The sequence below is a fragment of the Typopeltis vanoorti genome, chromosome 17, assembly GCF_054136105.1.
Source record: "Typopeltis vanoorti isolate ZY-2024b chromosome 17, IOZ_Tvanoo_1.0, whole genome shotgun sequence".
NCBI lineage: Eukaryota > Metazoa > Arthropoda > Arachnida > Uropygi > Thelyphonidae > Typopeltis > Typopeltis vanoorti.
Genome location: NC_143565.1, coordinates 76008537 through 76030397, shown reverse-complemented (window position 1 = coordinate 76030397; position 21861 = coordinate 76008537). Strand labels below are relative to the sequence as shown.

The following is a 21861-nucleotide window of genomic DNA, read 5'->3' as shown; positions in this document are numbered from 1 at the left end:
GGACTTCCCATTGCTTTACCTTCAGTTTGTTGATATAATTTATCTTGAATGCTTAAATAACCAAAATGGATAAAAAAAAAAAAATTGAAAACCTTCATGATGTCAGTAAGTAAATCTCATCAAAGCAAATCATTGGTATTCATTAAAGGAATGTTGGTGAAGATAAATATGTATGCTTAATTAGAAATTTTATAAACCCATTGTCTTACTTGAAGTCTGCTTCTACTCCTTACTAACATCCTCTGACACTTCTGGTGAGCCCAGTCATCACAGTTGAGTTATTAAGAGATTTTCAGAGCTTCTTACTTTTCCTAATGCTTAACAATTGCATTTCTGCTCTACACTATTGCTGCGCCAAAGTAGGTTGCATTGCCTGAGTAAGTTGCATGGAGTTTTCTTCTGTTGTTGCATAATACCATTACTCAAGCAATCATGACCTCTTTCAAACCTTTTATCCTAAAAGTCTTGGCTGTTTTTTGGAGAGAGAGAAAAAGACAGTCGTGCCAAATGTTCACTTCACCATGGTACATGAAGTTAACAACCACTTTCAGATTTGTGTATCACATTAGGATATTTACAATGATTTTCTGAAAATAAACTATAATAATGGAGTACTTGACTATAGTACTATTTTGTGACCCTCTGTGCTCAAGCTCTGACATACTAGTGTCACATTCACCAGAAGTTTACTAGAAAATAACTGATTGAAAACAGTAACCATTTCTTCAAGTGATTGCTCCATTCTAAGCAAAATTACTGGTATTCCATCTTAGATCCTAGGTGGGATAGGAATTTCATCGTGAGACGGGACTGCCATCCTGTTTATTGGAGGTTTGAAGTGGCTTGAAAAGGTTTCATGTTTGGTCTCTAGAGCAGAGTTTCTGGATTATGTAAAAAATAAAATAAAAATATAGCAAATTATAAAATTAATTTTAAAAAAATTAGGGAAAACATACTTAGCTCATCCATCAATGTACGATAGGTTCACAAAATACCTTTTGCGTGTGTATACTTTTTGTATACACACCTGATGATCAACAACAACAAAAAAAAAATGTATATATATATATATTTTTTTTACTTCACTCATCTTTGCATAAATAACATTAAGCACCGAGAATCCTCAGAAATCATACCAATTATAGGTAACCCCCAGTTCACTCAGATTCACTTCACTTTTGTGCAGCTTTTTTCTGCCACTGTATACACATGTTATATCACTATCTAAACATTGTATGCACTTGCACGCATGTACCACTTGCATAGCACATATCCAGAAGTTCACCTCATATCTGCAAATTCAAAATTCGTTGCTGATTTGAAAACAAACTCAGGTAAATAGACATTGGTTTGATATTGTCATCAAATAAGGTCATCGCTCTTTCCCGCTCTACCACCAAGCAAAAGAACTCCCCAATGTCTATCTTGTAACTACCTCTCAACAGTTTAACAGTCTTGATCATATCACTTGTCCTTCTTCTATCCACCAAACTCTGCAGTCCACATTCCCTCAGCTGATCCTCATAACTGATATTGTACAGTCCTGAAACTATCTTTGTTATCCACCTCTGTACCCTTTCCACAATTTATCCTCTTCAAATCCTGGGGACCAAATTTGAGAACAATAGTCTAAGTGTGGTCTGATCAGGGTCTTGTACAATGGAATGATAACTCTTTTATCTTTGTAGGTCCACATCCTTCCCAGTATTGTAGCAATCCTCTGGGTTACCTTCACAACCTTTGCAATATGCTCCCTGAATTTCAGTTTTCTATCAACCATCATCCCCAGATCTCTTGTCTCCCCTACTTCCTCCAGTACAGCTCCCCCAATCGAGTATGCAGCCTCCCATTGTTATCTGGAAGGCTGCATACTCAATGACTGATAACACTGGAATGGTTATCAGTTATCTATTACTGATAACCCTTTCCAGCTTCACATCATCCGGAAACAACTGAATATCCCTTGCAATCCATTGACAATGTCATTGATATAAAGGTTTAATAATCCCAGTACTGAACTCTGTGGAAACCCACTTGTAACAATTCTGAATCCAGTTGATTAACTTGACATTTAAACCCATGTGCTGCAGCTTAAATATCAGCTTGATTTTTACAAACAATATCAAATTGATATTGTTTGTCATCCACTTTACACCAAATTGTGTCATCATCTTCACTGATGGAATACAGCTTACGATTGCTTCTAACAAATATTCCTTCACAGATTTCCGAGCACTAATGATATCCTGACCTTTCAATTCCACCCTCCATGGAACTGCCCCAAATTGATATCTAAGACTATTATAATCACATGCCTTATAATTCCACATATGTTCCCTTTTCTTTGATACTCTTGTATGTCTATTCATTTTCCAAGTCAAAACCACATGGTCACTCTCTCCAACTGGTGGGAGCAGGGCTGTCGCCAGATTATATCACTCCCTAAGGCAAACAATTAAATATGCCCCTGATGGATTATAAGACAAAAATATAAAAAAATCTCCAATTGCTATTGCTATTATGTTTTTATTACAAGAGAAACATAATATTAATTAAATGTTTGCTCTATGGGAATATTGCACAATAAAACTGTTTATAAACTCTTCTAAATTTAAATTATAAGCTATGTCCATCTATCGATGATAGTTGCTAGACCAACCGTTCTTTCTTGCATCATTGCTGTTCGCAAATAATTTTTAATCAATTTAAGCTTTGAAAAACTTTTTTCCTCACTTGCTACACTAACAGGAATGTAGCGACGGCACCTACCGCAATATGGCCTGAACTAGTGCCCATATTAAGCCGTGCCATGAGGCAGGCTGGATGGGAGAGATGTCATCTCAGTTATTATCAGCTCTTCTGATGCTGTGACCAAATTCAAAACTCTTGAACCTCTTGTTTCCCTCTATTACATGTTGCCTAAGACATTTGTCTCTCAAGAATTCTAGAAATTCCATTCCCTTATTACTACATGCATTTTCCTCTTCCCAACTTATACTGCTGTACTTAAAATCTCCCATAACAGTCATTCTTCTTGCACTTACCAATCTCAACTGCCTAAACATCTCTTGCTCCCCACCCTCTGTGCTCCTTGGTTTGTAGCAACACCCCACTAAATATCCCGTCTTGGCCACTTTTACCTCACACCATATATGCTTTCAAAACCATTAGTGTCACTGCCTTCCAAAGCCTCCGCTGTTAGAGGACATAAGCAGTACTCCACCACCATGCTTTCCTTTCCTATCCTGCCGAAAAATGCTGTACCCTGCTACTTCAATTCCTGTTATCATATCATCCTCCGTCAACCACGTCTCAGAGATCCCAATAATCCTTGGAAAGGCTGATTCTATCAGTGCCACCAATTCATCTCCTTTATTTCGGATACTTGTGGCATTAGTGTAAAGCATAAAAATTTCACTGCTTCTATACCTGTCATTATCCCTTCTCGACTCCACTAGACTCAGTGTTACCTGATGTCGTCCCCCTTCCCCCAAGCACCCATTCCCACAAGAGGCAATCCCCTGCTACCATCCACCCTGGGAATTCTAGTTTCCCTGCATTGACACACTGACTCATTCAGAAAACAGCAATCTCTCCAGATGCCTTCATCCTTCTGCATTCAGATGCAAGTGGTCTCTCGCATACTGTTCCCTTCTGTCCTCAAATGCCCTCCAAGCAACCACATATTCCAGTTCTCTCTTCTGACACATTCTGGTTATTATGCTATTCAGTATTACTGCTCTTTTGCTCAGCTCGTCAAATATCATACTTGGGCAACACGCACACAATCTTTCCTCTCTGTGTTTTCTTTTGTACAACCTCAGTCAAGAATCTCAGATCTCTCGCCACCTGATTTACATTGCCTCTCAAGTCATTCATGCCCACCATCATTTCTTCCATCCTTTCACCTCTCTTAATCGCCATAACCACACTTTCTATCATCTCTCCAGGCAAATACTTCTCTGGCATCCTATCTTGCACACCATGGTGTGCATCCTATCTTGCACACCATGGATCATCAAGTCTCCATACATCACACCTCTTACCACTCTGTTCCTTGATTGCTCACCTGCATCCCTCACTCTCTCTCTCTCTGTGTTCCCCTACTTACCCGCTGTCCTGGCATCACTCTATTCCTGGTTCCAGCACGCCCTTGCATTCTTCTCATTCCCTCTGACTGTTTCCATTCTTCCCTCTTCTATCATTTCCATAACTCTCTCTCATTCCCCCTCTCTCCTCTTCTATCATTCCCATAACTCTCTTTCACTCCTACTTTTTTTGCCTTGCATTCATCTCTTCCATTCACCTTCTCATCTCGTTCCTGAGACATTCCACCTCCTCTTTCAGCTCATCTATCTCTCTCTGCAAGTTAGTCTCTTGCCATTCATTCTCCCAATCAAGACCATCTCCAAAAACTTCAGTCATTCAAGCCTTCCACACTCCTGACTCTTATTTTTTCATTCATATTTTGCTCGTCATTCTCTGTTATCACACTACTCGTATCCCGAAATTTATTTCCCGTCCCTGACACAACTAGGTTGGTTATTGAAATATCTAATTCATTAAATTCCTCCCATTGCCTACATTTTGCACATACACAGGTGGGTGAGAAAAGGGAGAATGAATATACACACTCCCCTTTCTCTCACCCACCACATATCCAACTCCCGGGACGCATACATACCGCATGCACTGTATGCCACAAAATCCTTTATTATGTTATGTAAAATAGAGTCCTTAAATGGCAGAGGACTTGGTGACACGCTATTTGTAATTGGAGCTGCATTTAAATATATATATATATATATATATATATATATATATATATATATATAAACGCTATGTTTAACTATACTAAATAGCAAAAACTTATCTCCTCTTCCATCAGAGATGCGTCCGACTCTGACCTCGCCTTCTCGGCAACCCAAAAATAACAACGAAACTCCAAAAGCAGCACCACTAAAGAATACTTTTGTTACTGAGAAAAAAGTGTAGCACAATTCTCGAAATAATTCACACTATACACCGTTAAAAAAAAAAAAAAAAAAAAAAAAAGCACTTTTTTTTAACCACAGCTCAAATCTGCCACCATGTGCTTCAGTGACTCTCTTACATGAATCAATAATAAGAACAATCTTTAAATATAAGGATAAAAATAAAGAAGCAGGTGAAAATGTTACTCGCTTCTCAACAAAGAAAATCATCCATTCTCAGAGTGAACCATCTAAGAGTTGGAAAAATTGTTAATTGCATGGATTGAAGATTTAAATCAAAAATCAATACCTGTCAACACGTGACTGTAAAAAATAGAAAAAAAGATCAATCAGTTAAAACAGTTAACAAGAAAAACATGGTATCCCCTGTTTAATGCAGAAATTAGATTTATCTGGATTTCTTGTACAAGTAACCCTTGCTTAAAACTGGGATTCTGGGGTTACCTGTACATAATACAGTAGCACTAGTTACAACCTCATCATCAAATTCCTAATATGTACCCTGGGGGGAGGGCATGTACAGGATAATTATTATTATTATACACTTCCAGGGAGTCCAAAGACTCATTGAGGGAGGGCACCTGCTCTACAACTCTGTCTCCGCTACTCAATCCACCAACTGACCGCAACTACACCAACACCATCTACCTCTGACCACTACAACTAGTATTTTAAAAGACAATCACAAACATCCATGCCCACGGCAGGATTTGAACCTGCAGCTTTTGGCTGGAGAGTGGATATACTAACCACTCGGCCAGCCTGGCTGGCATTATGATAGTACTTTATAAAAAAAGTTACACCATTACTACCTTCTGATCAACAATTTTCTTCCAAATTAATTCTGTTATCTGTCAAGACACCAGTGTTGACAGATACTACCAATCATCTATATCAGCTCTTACGTAGGCTGTTCAATAAGTAATAAGACTAATTTCACTGTCACGAAACCACTCATCACAATATTAATTTCTTTGGAATAAAGAAATGTTGCTGTCTGTATTAACAAAAGAGGTTGATAGATGGCATATACGGGCTGATGTGCCAGAGTGTCACGTGACTAAACACAAGCTTGTTTCGGCGCGCCTACGAGCAATTAAATTTTGTGTGCGTTTGCAAAAATCGGCATCGAACAAGCTTAAGAAGTTGTTGCCTTCTTGTTCCAGTCTTTCTTTCCGTTCTGTGCACACATCCACTCGATGCTGCATTTGCTCTGGTGTCAAGAGTTTGGGAATCCATCGGGCACAAATATGTTTCAGTCCCAAATGAGTGAACACTTCCCACAGAAATATTCAGGACAACATGCAGCTGGCATACTGTAATTCTGCGATCCTCCTTGATGATAATCGCTGCTGTGTTGATCATTGTCTCTGTGATGGACGTTGAAGGTCTTCCCTCACGTTCAAGATCTTCCACATTTTGCCTTCCTTCCTTAAAAGTTTTATGCCAGCGAAAAACACTTGCTCTCGACATTGCTTCATCGTGGAAAGCTTCGCATAGTGCCCGATGCCGATTTTTGCACAAAATTTAATCGCATAACACTGTTCCAAGGATGCTTCCATTTCGACGACTAGTCAAGGTTCGTAGGCGCACTGAAACAAGCTTGCGTTTAGTCACGTGACACTCTGGCACATCAGCCCGTATATGCCATCTATCAACCTCTTTTGTTAATACAGACAGCAATATTTCTTTATTCCAAAGAAATTAATATTGTGATGAGTGGTTTCGCGACAGTAAAATTAGTCTTATTACTTATTGAACAGCCCTCGTATATTTCTTTCTGTTAAGGCACTTTTTACTTTGTCAATCAATTTACATCTTGGTCTTTTCCTGCCAACCTGGCAATGAACACTTGTTTTGCTAATCTTTCCTCTCCCGTTCTGTTTAAGTCACCCTACCACATGAGATTGCTGTACCAACACATTTCTGAATGCTAACAATGGTGAGTTCTTTCCTAATATCATCATTTTTAATGTGATACTACTATTGATGCCATCTGATTACCTCCTAAGCTTTCTAAGGACTTTCATATCCGTGGTCTCTAGTCTTTGGTCAAGTGTTTTATTTTTAACCCAGCTCTCAGATCCATAAGTTAAAATTAGTTTGAACACTGCCTTGTATACAGCTAATTTAGTGTTTTGACTAATTTCTTTCTTATTCCATATAAATTTACTTAAGCTGACTTCCTACCATATCAGCTTTACTAATCTTGTCTATTTCCATATTTAATTTACCATCTTCTAAATATTGTGCCTGTGTTTTACTTGTTTTCAATGTTTCTGTCTAATTTCATTGTTTTTGTCTTTTTATTGCTGATGTTTATGTGAAATTTATTACATCAGTTATTCAATTTAGTCGGGGAATCTTGCAGATTTGTACTGGATTTATGCAGAAGTATAACATCAACTGCATAAAGTAAAGAGCTAAGATTAACATCACCAGTTTTCATATCAGATTTAATACCACTTTCCTTCAATAATGTGATAAATATAAATAATGAGTAACAGTGGAGATAATGTGCACCCTTGTCACACACCTGATTTTACTTCAAACCATCTTTCTGTATCTCTGATTCTTAAATAGAGACCATGTATTGCTTGATATAATGTCCCATTTATTACTATTATTATTCGTGACACCTGCAAGAAATCTGAAGACTCATCGCCGGAGCACACTTGCTATACAACTGTCTCCACCACTACACCGAACCTCTACTACCAATCATCTACATCAACACCATCTACTGCCAGCAATATTTTTAACCTCTCATGCTTTGCAGATTCTACACCATATAACTGTGGCTTTTTTTTGAAGAGCTTTCCTCTTGGCACTTTGTCGTATGCCTTTTCCAGATCAACAAAACTTAAATACAAATGCTTGTTATATTCTGAAGATTTCTCAACTATTTGTCTTAAAGTGAAAATCTGATCCTGACAACCTCTATTTGGCCTGAATCCAGGTTGTGCTTCACCAAGCTTCTCTTCCACAATATTTCTAGCTATTTTTAAGTATACCTGCATAAATCTTACTACGAACACTCAGTAGGGAAATACTTCTGTAATTTTTATATTCAGCTTTATTTCCCACTTTTATAGATGGACACTATGGGAGCTTTGTTCCAATCCTCTAAAATTTGACCCTCCGACTAGGCCTTCTGAATAATGCAGTGCAGCCACTTTAAAGTTTTATATCCCCATATTTGAGAATTTCTGGCCAAGTTTCATCTACTCCAGCTGTCTTTCACACATTTCACGTTTTTGATGACTTTTTCTACTTCATGTATGGAGTAAACAGAAAACTCCTGTTGGGAGTTTTCTGTCATTGTGCTGATGCTGCTTGTTTAATTTAGCAGTCTCTCAAAGTAATTACTCCAAATGTCTAGATTATCGTTATCTTTAGTTTTCACATCACCTTTATCATCTCTAATTCCTTTGACAGTAATCTTTTCTCCATTTCTAAGCTTTTTCAATAGTCTCCAGAATATTTTGCCACCTTCTTGGTATTTAGTTTCTATGTTCTTTCCAGAGTCTTTCCATGAGTTTTGATTAGCTAGTTTTGCACAGTGCTTTGCTTTCTTACATTTTACTCTGTATTCCCTAAGAGCACAAGCTGATTTACTTGCTAAGAACTTTCTATATACTTTCTTCTTTTCCGTGATTGCTTATTTAACTTCTTGAAATCCAACATGTTCTGATTTTTCTACCCTTAGAGACAACCTCACCACATGCCTCTCTGGCTAAATCGATCAATGTTTTCTTCAGGATTTGCCATTGAATCTCCAAGGTTTGGTTTTGTTTTCAACTTCTTTCATTTTTTGTTACACACGCTCTTCTTTTCGATATGAAATTCAATTTATCCTCTGTATATTTTTGTATCCTGAACTAGTGAGAATTTGTCATGTTGTACCATCATTTTGTATTTTGAAAATCTGAAAACACACCCCAACTCAACATCACCAGAGTTAAAGATCGCTACTATCAACATAAGAAGCCTGAATGGCAAAGAAATGGCGCTAGCTGTGGAATTAGATAAGTACCAGATTAACATAATAGGGGTGACTGAAACAAAAAAGACAAAAATTGGGGAGATCTTTCTGAGCAATAAATATAAAATGTTATATTCAAACAATGACTATCAAGGAAAAGAAGGAGTAGCCATAGTATTCAACACTAAATACGAGGCTAATCTTCTTCAATGGCAGACAGTCTCAAGTAGAGTGATGTGGGCAAATATCAGAATGGGGAACTGGACAATGAGACTTATTTGGGCATATGGGCGCACAAAGGTTCTAAGTTAGAAGTGGAGGAATTTTTTGAGGCCTTAAAAAAATGCAACTGACACAATGAAAAAGGAAAAGTTGGTCCTTGTTGGGGATCTAATAGCAGAGTAGGAAATGATTGTCAGACATACAAAAATATTTTGTGAAAATTTGGAGAAAAGACCAAAGCTAATAATAATGGCAATTACCTGTTGGTTTTCTGCTCAGGACATGGACTGGTTATTACTAACACCATGTTCCAACATAAAAATGTGCACAAATTCACATGGAGAGAAGAGGCAAGGAATAAGAAAAGTCTCATTGACTATGTTATTGTTGATAGTGATGTTTTCTCCCTGTGCAGGACACCAGAGTGTACAGAGGACTTGAAATTGGAAGTGATCACTATTTAGTCTTGAGCAGGATAAAATCGAATTTCATATTGAAAAGATAACATGTGAGAAAGTTTTAAAGGGAATAAAAGTTGAGCAGCTTTCAGATGTGAACTGTAGCCTGAAATACACAAAGCTTATTGAAGAAAAAATGAAGGAGTTTGAGAACAGGAACCAAACCTTGGAGATTCAGTGGCAAGTCTTGAAGAAAATCCTGGTTAACTCAGCCAGAAAAGGCATGTGGTGAGGTTGTCTGCAAGTATAGAAAAATCAGAACTTCATGGTGGACACAGGAAATTAAAGAGGCAGTGAAGGAAAAGAAGAAAGCATATCAAAAGTTCCTGGCAAATAAGTCAGCTTGTGCTCTTAGAGAATACAGAGACAAATGTTAGAAAGCTAAACACTGTAAAACTAGCTAAACAAAAGTCATGGGAGGACTTGGGCAAGAACATAGAAAATAAATATCAAGAAGGTGGCAAAATATTCTGGAGGTTGTTGAAGAAGCTTAGAAATGGGGGAAAGAGTGCTGTAAAAGGTGTTAGACATGATAAAGGTGACATGAAAACGGTAGAAAAAGATATCCTTGAAGTATGGAGTAATTACTTCGAAAAATTGCTAAATGAAAAAAAAAAAAAAAAGCAGTAATAGCACAGTGTTAAAAACACTCAGCAGGCATACAAGTCAGGAATACATATCCATACTTGAAAAAGCCATCAAAGGTTAAAATGTGGAAAGGCACCAGGAGTAGATGATATTCGACCAGAAATGCTTAGGTATGGTGATATGAAAGTCTTGCAGTAGCTGCACTGCATAGTTCAGAAAGCCTGACAGAGGGATGAATTCCCGATGATTGGAGTAGAGCTCTCATAGTACCCATATATAAAAAGGTAAATAAAACTGAATGTGTGAATTACAGAGGTATTTCCCTACTGAGTGTTCCTGGTAAGATTTATACAAGTATACTTGAGAAACGGTGGAGAAGAATTGTGGAAGAAAAGCTTAGTGAAGAACAAGCTGGATTCAGGCCAAATAGAGGCTATCAGGATCAGATCTTTACTTTATGACAAATAGTTGAGAAAGCATGGGAATATAACAAAGATCGGTATTTAAGTTTTGTCGATCTGGAAAAGGCATAGGACAGGTTGTCAAGAGAGAAGCTATTCAATGCGCTACAGTTATATGGTGTCAATGGGGCTTTATATCAAGCAATACTTAGTCTTTATTTGAGTTGTAAGTCAGCAGTTAAAATTGAAGGAAGTACAGGAAGATGGTTTAATGTTAAATCTGGCATCAGACAAGGGTGTACATTATCCCCTCTGTTATTTATTATCTATATGGATCACATTATGAAGGAAAGTGGTATTAAACATGATATTAAAATTGGAGATGTTAATGTCAGCTCTTTATGCAGATGATGTTATACTTCTAAATAAATCTGCTACAAGCCTGCAAGATTCCCTGACTAAATTGAATAACTGTTGTAATAGATATGTTATGAAGGTCAGCAATAAAAAGACAGACAATGAAAATAGGCAGAATCGTTGAAAATGTCAACTGTGTTGTGAATAGAGAACCTGTGGAACAGGTTCAACATTTCAGCTACTTAGGCACAATCTTTAGTGAAGATGGTAAATTAAATATGGAAATTGACAACAGAATCAACAAACTGGTATGGTAGGGAGTCAATTTAATAAATTCATATGGAATAAGAGAGAAATTAGTCGAACACTAAATTTGCTGTAGTGTTCCGGCCATTCCGAAATTTGCAGTGTTCAAACCAGTTTTAACTTATGGATCTGAGAGCTGGGTCAGAAGTAAAACATACCACAGATATGAAAGTCCTGAGATTAGAGGTGTGAACAGATGTCAATGGCAATATCATATTAAAAATGAGGATATTAGGAAAGAACTTGACATTGTCAGCATCCAGGAATGTGTTAGCAGAGCTAATCTATCTCAGGTAGTATGGTCACTTAAACAGAATGGGCAAGGAAAGATTAGCAAAGCAAGTGTTCTCTGCCAGGTTGGCAGGAAAACGACCCAGAGGAAGACCAAGATATAGGTGGATTGATACGGTACAAAGTGCCTTAGATGATAGAAATATAAATCTGATAATGTTAGAGTCTTGACAGGTGACAGACTGATTTGGAGTAAAATTGTAGATAGAAAGTTGATAATGATGTATATTTTTTTATGTAGTACTCTCATATCCTGTACACCCCCCTTGAGAGTACATGGCAGGAATTTGATGATGATGATGAACTAGTGAGAAAACATCACTATCAACCATGAGATAGTCAGTGAGACTTTTTTACATCTTCTCTCCATGTGAATTTGTGCACATATTTATGTTGGAACATCGCGTTAGTAATAACTAGTTACAACCTTTGAAATCATTATTTAAGTAGTCTGGTTTCCAACTTAGAACATTAGGAAGATCAAGTAGCAATATTGAACTTAGCTCAGTTGATTAAATCAGCCATTCATGTCATATGCTTCAAATAAATATATACTAAGCAGCTATAACTAAACATTAGTGCACTCTTTTTAAATACAAATGACTAAAGTACAATCAAATCCCCATAATTTATGCTAACTGGAACAACCAGTATTGCAATGTAAGTGAATTAGGTTTAGTGAGGTGACAAATTCAAACACCTTGAATCCAATATAGAATCCCAACAATTCCTCAAAATGACTCACAGCTCATCCAAGATACTTGTAATTATTCACTGCTTAACACATATTTGTAAATCCATGCTGAAATACTGTTAATATAATCACCAAAAATACAAGATGTGGAAACATACAACCACCAGAAGACACTTTGCATTACCTATATATTTGAAGAGTAGACCAGAGGATGAAGTGCTGTGTTTAAGTCATTTCTCTTTGTGGCATTTTTATGCCGACGATGCTTCAGAGCCAGAGAGCCTAGTAACATAAGTAATGCTATCTTTCATCAGTGGGACATTATAGTTGTAAAGCTGATATGTAGAGTGTGTATATGTGTTTTTGTTCAGAAAAACTGTATTGACCCGTAAGAACTACATTCCTATTATTAGCCACTTGAATTTTCCTTATAGCTGGTGGATCTCAAGATATTCTGTCAAGATCTATTATTGGCGAGTGTGACTTAATGTTTTCTTTTTTCAAATGTAGCTTCAGAATTGTCATTGCAAAATCTTTATTGACTTTGAAAAGTGTACTGTATGCATCAACAAGAATGAATTATATTTTATTTCCAAGAGCTGCATCTTTGGACAAGATTCATTAAATTACATCTGTAACAATTGAAAAGAAAAGTGATTAAAGTATATTTATAATATGTTTTAAGTATACTTTAATCTAAAATCTAAATGCTAAAATCCTACTGTAATTTTAAAATCATTGTCTCACTCTGTGTATAGAGGAAACCTGACTAGGATGGTTGATTCGTATAATACATAATATTTTTAAAATAAGTGTTTATAATTGAAATAAGATATCTTTCAAATTTTATAATTAGTTTTCTTTCAAATTATATAATCACCCAAAAATATTTGTTTTACATAGAAATTCTACAAAAAAAAATTATAATAATAATGATATATATATATATATATATATATATATATATATATATATATATAATTAATGCTATAGTTCTGTAATCCTGTGATACTTATCCACTGCTTTTTCTGGATAGTTCTTCATGTAATAAATTTTTTCTTTGTTTTCAGGAAACAGGAATAGGAAGAATAGTAAAAGGCATGAAGAAACTAGATGGCGAAATTGGAGACCAGGCAAAGACTATACTTGCTGATTGGTTGCATCTTGTTTCAGCATCCCAGAACACAAAACGACAGACTAAAGTTGTGAAAGAGAATCACAAAATGGTTCAAAGAGATAGTGGTTTTTCAGAAAAGAGTCACTCTCCTAATTTAAACAAAATTAAATCTAATGCACATTTGCAATCCCAGGAATCAGGAGTAGAGGATGAAGATGTTGATGAAGAAGATGATACAGAGATGTCATATAGTAGATATCAGCAGCAGTGCCAAAACTATAAAATGGGTGATGTAAATCAGTGGAAATCTGATTTTTCTTATGATAGCAGGTGCGAAGATAGTCCGCCTCATTATACTAAGCAATATTTTTCTGAAAACTCTGTTGTTGAAACTGATAATGGTGCTTACCAGTATGTTCAACACCATAATGTATATCCTGCTGAACATCAGTCTTCCACTCGTAAACATTTACGTGATCAAGAAGTGTCTTCTGATAATTCAGAACCAAACAGAAACAGGAATAACAAGTTTGTTAATACTGAAAAAAAGTCTAAGCAACCCAGTGAGCAGTGTAGTTCCTCGTATAATGATTCATATTTATTATCAGATACTAAAATGAAACAGAAAATTTTGCCAGATACAGATGCATCCTCCCATAAGGGAAAAGATAAATATTTTGTAGAAAGGATGATGCCAGCTTCTAAATCCACTTCTGGAAGTACTACTAAAAAGGAATCTAGAAACTCAAAATCTAAGTCATCAGGATCAAAAGGTACAAAGAAACTAATAAAAATGGCAGATAGTGAAGGATTTACAAGCTCGATGGCAAGTTTTGAAGCTTGCTTAGGTCTTAATGATGCAGTTAACGTTAAAAAAAAACGTACACATTCAAAATCTGCTCCTCCTGTAAATAAAACACACCAAGAAGATACAAAATCTACAACACATTCCACTAATAGAGAAAAAGAAATAAAAATTAAATCCAAGCATTCTCATGAACAGAACAAGGAAAGTAAATATGATAATGGGCAAGTTGACTTTCCAGTTGCCCTAAAGAAAGTAAGTATAATATACTGAGTAAATTATCTTTCATTTTGAATGTCTGTGATATGTGATGTTTTGTTATTAATGTTAAAGATTTCAGATTATGTAAAATTATGATTTCAGCTTTTCCTTGCATCTATAACTAAAGTGTATATGCAGACAAGTTCTTTATTCACCTTTGGTATTTGTCTTACAAGATGACATTCTGACTATATTTTCATTTACATCTAATGAGAATTACCACAAGTAGATTAATAAAAAAAAATGCTTGTTTTCAAAACTATTAATTGATATTTTCGATATATAACGTTCTGTAAGTTGTTTGTAAATTGGGGAAATTGTGCCTAACAAAAGTATTTTGAAAGTCTTTGATCACTCATTTTAAAGCACATGCTCTAATGGTTGGAAGAATAATCATTTTTTTCTGAAATTCACCGTAATCTCTCTGAAAATGCATTTTTAAATAAATGAAAGTGTGACCTATGTAGGCATTCATCTGCTCATTTTAAAGCATGTATACATTTCCCCCCTCAATTCAGAAAATAAGTTATTTAGAAATTCCTCATTATTTGCATAGAAACAAAATGTTTTCCAATATTCCAAATGTAAGCTAATGAAATTACCTGCAAAGGTGTAATTTTTAATGCTTAAATTCCCTTGGTATCTGAAAATGCAGGTAAGGCTGTACAATACTGCTGAAGCACTGAGTTTATCAATGCAATTAATAATATTTTCTGTAATGAGAATTGTTAATGGTAATAGTATTCTTTTCATAATGAGCGTCCCATGGATACATATATGGTCATTGTCAAGTTCATTTTATGGCAGAATACTGCTGGACATTTTTTTTTTTTCTGCCAAGGTTGGCCAAGTAGATAGCTCCAGTGAATAGTTTAGATTCCACTCTGGCCTATGGATATTTGTTTGTGAATGTCTGCTTTATTTTTATTGCAAGCTTGAGACTATTACTCTGCTTATTAGATGGCTTGGAAATTTCCATGTGTGATCTAGAGCCAAGAAACCGCTCTAGACCACAATCCTTAATTCAGCCACATTTTTATTTTTAAAAACATACACTAATAATGTATGTTTTTGCAGCCTTTCTTTGGTGTGGATTCACGTTATTATTATTGTTGTTGTTGTTGTTGTATGGGCACCTCCATGGAGTCTGAAGACTCGAGAGACGCAAACTATCCACACAGTCTGTCATATCTCTCCTTGAACTCATTAATAGACAACTTTGTCTATTAATGAGTTCAAGTGCTAATAACTGACTCTGGCAACCCATTCCATTCATTCACAACTCTCCAAGGAAAAAATCTATTCCTCATGTCCCTACTAACTATAATTCCAAGGATGACCTCTTGTTCCCCCCCCCCAGCCATTTCCCTGAAATGACTAGTGGGGGGAAGAAACATTTCCCCTGCATCAACCCTATAAACCCTTTAAATTAAATGTTTCTATCATACCCACTCTTTTTTGCCTATCGAACAACTTTTGCAGTCCACACACACATCCTTAATCTCTCCTCATAGGGAATTTTGCTGCCACAGCCAAAGGGTATTGATATACAGCACTTACTTCTATACCTAGAATTAGGGATTCACAGGCAAATTTCATTCACAGTATTTTTTTTTAATGGATTTGTGTAAGGAATCTGTAAAAAAGCATGGCTTTACTATTCAAAATTAACTGTGTTGTAGTAACAGTTCAATTTTTGATATCTTGTTATGTATTGTTCTCTATTCTATAATTTCTTATTTAATATACTTCATTAACCTCTGTTATCTTTTCTTGTGTGTAGCCTAACTAGATTTAACCCAGGGATATTTCCTTTTCGGATACTGGCAAATTTGTATTTATACTGCGCCAGCCAGTATCCTATAACAGGAATTTATTCAAGTTCAGGGAAATATTCCTAGATTCATTGGCATACACTCTACACACACTTAAATTGATATCGGTACTTTGCAGTTGTGACCAATGATCTATTACTTAAACATATATATCTAAAATTTCTCCCGCTATGGTTCTAATTTTATAAGTGGTAATTTGACATCTTGAATTCAGGCATGACTCAGGCATATGCAATAAAACATGTTTATTGGAACTAAATGACAATTACAACTAAATTGAATCAAATTACTAAAACTTCTAAATCTCTTGCTAAGTTAAATCTCATGCTAAGATAATTAAACAATTCTAAATTAATCAAGTTCACCTAGACAGATCAAATTGTTAATCACACAGAACAATAGAAAGCAATGATAATATTACACTAAATTAAGATTCTCTCATGCATGCTATTAATAGAGTACATACTATACAACTTGTTGCTTTCTCAGTTAAGGTTATCTACTAAACAAAATACACTTATTACTTCAGTCGCATACAATTAGATTCGTTCCTGACAATTCCTTGTCCAACAGAATTTGCTGTCTCAAATACGAAATCTTATCCAAGTTCTCTAAAAGATTGTCCACATTACTTAATCAAACATAAATTTCAATCTTCTATCACTTCCGTAACATATAACAAAGACCTCTATATTACCCAGTTCTTTCCGAAGGTCTATTAACTACCATGTGTTGTTCTGGTCATCCTTCGATCGGCTATCTCAGCGCCTGGCTTTTGGCTATGTTGTCCCTCCTGCTGCTTCCAGACTCGAACTATTTTCTTCTGCAACCGAGGGCTATCTTCACTCCTTTCCAATGGGACATCCAGCGACTGGTACGATTTCTGCATAGGCTGATGATTCGCGTACGGCTCCGCGTGGAGTCTTGTTCAGCATAATCAGGAAAACGGCCCGCAGTACGACATCATAGAATCCTGGCTTGTCCTTTCTCCGACCACCAGTCAAGAATCCTCGAGATGAAATCCAGAACAAAAAAGCCTTGCAATATGGCACGCATTGCCTTATATTCTATGTTCTAGTGCCCTCTTTTTGCTGTATCCTTTTTTTTTTTTTCGCACTACCCTTAGTTTTAATGCCCTTAAGATGATCCTTACTCTCCCTATTGCTGTTAGGTGCTGTCTTCGAGGAAAGCATGCTTACGTTATTTTCAGCGTATGCTGTAGCCTCCGGCGTTATGACTGATATGTGCATTTCAGAAGCGACCTTTGCACTGTTCTGTCTGGCAACTTACATTATTTGAGATAGCTTAATAGGACAAAAATTTAAGCTAATATTTCTTTTATATAGAATCATTAATTTGTACACAAAGTTCTTTACATAGTATTACAATTCTACTAAAAGGAGGTAATTCTAATTCTATTTACAGTTAGTACTTTATTTCTTCTGCTCGAGTACAAGTTTTTTCTCTCAGCTGATTTTTCTGACTTGTTAAATCCTGAATGAATTGTTTCCTTTTAAAGGTTCTTCATTCAGGATGTAACAATCTAATATGTTTGACATCAAAAGAATTGCTATTAGTTTGTTAAATATTATTAATTCTGTATTCCATTACTCCTAATTTTTTAGATATACAGTCTGGTCTCTTTTTATGCAGTAGATACGTTCCACAGAAAATCGCACAAAAAAGACCTAACTTACGTTGAAAAATTAGGGATAAGTTCCATAATTTTCTAAAACCGCATAAAACCAAAGCAATGAATTAAAATAAACCTAAAATCGCATAAAACATTTATAAAAATTCAGGGAAATAAGAATGCCTAAGTTTTTTTTATCCCCTTAACTTAAATGCCTAAGTTTGTTTTAAAGCCTTATTCATTTAATTTTATTGAAAAGTAAAAATTTTTTTTTTTACATTTTTTCAATTTTTTCATTGGAATTATCGTCGCTATTAGACAATATTCGACAATGTTTGCGAACTTGTGCGAAATCACTTTCATCACCAGAAGAGATAGTCAGCGCATCAGATCTATATGGTAATGGTTCTTCACAAACAGAATTAGCTTCACCCTCGTTCTGTGCTGAATTTTTTCTTCTGACAATGTAATCAGTGATTAAACTTTGCAATGATGATTTCACTAATTTTTTTATACAGCTCGCGATATCCAGACATACGCTTCTTCAACTCACTTCAACACACTTAAATTGGAATTTAAAGGCTTTTCAGAATTTGTGTCATGAACAAGAAAATCATTTTCCAATTTATTCGCAGTTCAAGACCTTCTTGAATTATATTTGCAGTGAGGGGGATAGGTTTTTCTTCTGCTTCACTATCGTTTTCTAGATCATCGACGATATCTGAAGTTAATCGATATCCAATAATATCGTCGTCACTTAAGGCATTATCCGCAAGCTGTTCATCTACGTCATTTTAGCTAAATTATTATTATTATTATTACAGGCGACTCCAGGGAGTCCTTACACTCATCAAGGGAGGCTCTAATCGTTATGTCCACACAACTATACAACATTCTCACAGTATCTACCATACCTTGCCTTGAACTCACTCACCATCATAGCACCCATAACAGACTCTGGCAGTTTATTCCACTCATTCACCATTCTAAAAGTAAAGAACCCAACTCTAACACCCCCTGCTAACCACACTCTTGCCCAGCTTCCATAGGTGTCCCCTAGTTCTTCCACCACCAGTCCTGATCTCAAAAATATCCTCTGAATTAATCCTATAGAAACCCTTTAGCAATTTGAATGCCTCAGTCATATCTCCCCTTTTCCGCCTATCAACTAATTTCTGCAACCCACAAATCTTCAACGGAATTCAAGAAGAGATATGACAGATATTGTTTTGCTAGTTTGGTCTCTCGCGATGAGTCTACTTGACTCCATGGAGATACCCGTAATAATAATAATAATAAAGTAATTCCTAATACTTAAGGGATTTTTTTTTCCCCTTCTATGATGTTGTTGACAATGATAAACTGGTAAGATACAGGTAACTCCTGATTTATTTTCTCCCAATTTATGCAGATTTGCTTTTATGCTAGCTTTTACCTGCCACTGTTCAAGGGTTGTTTGAAAAGTTTGATAAAAAAAAATAAATGAAACACATTTTTTTGGAAAAAATCACCTTTATTTCTCAACATAGTCTCCATTGATGTCTACACATTTGGTCCAGTGAGTTCCCAATTTTTTCATCCCATCTAAAAAGTAGGATTTATCAAATTGTGCAAAATAGTCATTGACAGCCTTAATGACATCCTTGTTCAAAGAAACTTTTTTCCCACTGAGCCAAATTTTTAAGTTTGGGAACAAGAAGTCACACGAGGCCAAGTATGGAGAATATGGTGGATGTGGGACCAATTCGAACCTTAATTCGTGCAATTTTGCCATTGCAACAGCTGATGTCTGGGATAGTGCATTGTCTTGATGAAAGAGCACTTTTTTGTGCGCCAATCTTGGCCATTTTTTTCTTCAGTTGTTCTTTTAAATGGTCCAACAATGATGCATAATAGACTCCTGTCATTGTCTTACCCTTTTCCAAATAGTCTATCGTGGGACTCCCCCAAGGAATTATCCAAAAAAAAAAAAAACACAGTGACCATCACCTTCCCAGCTGACAAAACGGTCTTCACTTTTTTCGGTGCTCTTTCACCAGGCATTGTCCATTCTTTTGACTGCTGCTTGGACTCAGGTGAAGTGTAGTGGTGGATCCAAGTTTCGTCTACAGTCACAAATCGGTGCAAAAAATCCTGCGAATTGTGATTAAACATTGCCAAACATTTTGTTGAAATGTGTTTTTGCATGCATTTTTGATCGACAGTCAAAAATCACGCTCACATAACTTTTTCATGTGCAATTTTTCGTGCAGGATATTATACACCCATTCAGTTGAGATGCCTACAATCTCAGCAATCTCATGCACTTTCGCTTGGCAGTCTCCCATAACGATACCGTGAATTTTGTCAATCATTTCCTTCGTGGTGACCTCAGTCGGATGTCTGGGGAACACTTCATCTTCGATGGGCTTATGACTATGTTTAAACTCATTTATCCAAAAATAAATAGTCTTTAATGCTGGTGCAGAGTCCCCATGAACTGCATTTAACTTGGCTTTGATCTGTGTAGCCATCCACTTCTTCAAATAAAAGTGTAATTCGAATTTTAAAAGAAAAACAAAATTCGTTTTTCTCTATGCGAACACGGTCATTTTCAATGTTTGCCAAACGAGAACTATGCGTTGTACATGGGTAAAATTTTGCCAGGAGTGATGAAATAGATGATACGTGCTGACACTGGTATGAATGACCGAATTGTGTCGCCGTCTATTGGAAATTTACCAAACTTTTCAAACAACCCTCGTATACATATATGTTATGCTATTATTTCAACATATTTGAAAAGTTTGTTTGATTTGAAGATGAACTTTTAAAATAGAGGTATATAAACATCATTTTGATACATCTCTGCTATTGTTTCCACATGTAGATAATTTATTACAGATTTAATCTACTTCTTTTATTTTAGGCCAACTCGTGCCATTTCTTGGTCTTCCAATTCGTCTTTTTCCATTTATTTTATATGCATATGGTATTTTTGGATAGCAGTTTGCTATTGTGCATTTGATTTAGATGCTTTAACCTTTTTTTGTTTATATTTACTTATATAGTAGTTTTATATTCAAGGACTGTAATTTTTTTTTTTTTATGTTGACCCTGTACATGAAAGGTCACAAGACCTATAACACTACAGTGCCATGTGTGGGCAAATGATTAAGGAGAAAAATGTAGACTGTTGATATGTTTCTTAAAGAGTGGGGACACTTCCAACAAAGTAGAGATGGATGGAATGAAGAAAGCTAATGAGAAGCTAGTTCTGTGTGTTGTTGGCCATTGGCTGTTCTGGTTCTTCTATGGTTAGAAGAAAGTGGAGAAATAGTAGCATCCAATTCAGAGGAGCAGTGTCCATAAAAATACCTATAGAAAAGGCATAGTGCTGAGACAACAGCATCTATGATAAAATGATTGTTGGAAGTCTGTGAGGAAAGGGTAATCTATTAAGTGGTTTGCTGTCATCTGAATATCGTCAAGAATTCTTGGCGAGGTCTTCTGTGCTCCATCCCAAATGTAGGAACAGTACTCCAAAGTTGGATGAATGTGAGTCTCATAGTGTTAGGAGTTGAGAGGAAGAGAAGTAATGTTTAAACTGGAAAAGAGCATCATGCTTTTTAGAGGCTAAGGAGGTAAATTAACAAGTAATATGTTTGTGCCAAGATAAACTAGATGTGACAGTTAACCCAAGAAGAGAAAGTTCTTTAAAGAAAACTGGAACATTATAAAAAATGAGAGAGGATGAGGTAGGATTTTTCTTGCGAGTAATAAGATATGCTTGAGTTTTTTTGACATTGAAATTTACTAAGTTACATTCACCTCGTTTCAGGATGTTGAGAAGCCAGTGTTCAAGTCACTGGTTATGAAAAATCTTATGGCATCTATCATTGGGGTACTGCAGGGTTTATCAAACGATTAAGAGT

The 21861-nt window shown here is 35.9% G+C and overlaps 1 protein-coding gene across 2 annotated transcripts in view; it reads left to right on the top strand.

Annotated features, from left to right (window-relative positions):
- LOC150097510 (uncharacterized) overlaps positions 1-21861 on the top strand; it is a 235351-nt gene that overhangs the window by 55125 nt on the left and 158365 nt on the right. For both annotated transcript variants that reach the window (XM_090407294.1, XM_090407295.1), the window contains one exon: positions 13367-14473. In XM_090407294.1, the coding sequence (XP_090263420.1) occupies positions 13367-14473 (1107 nt within the window). The remainder of the gene's footprint in view (positions 1-13366; positions 14474-21861) is intronic.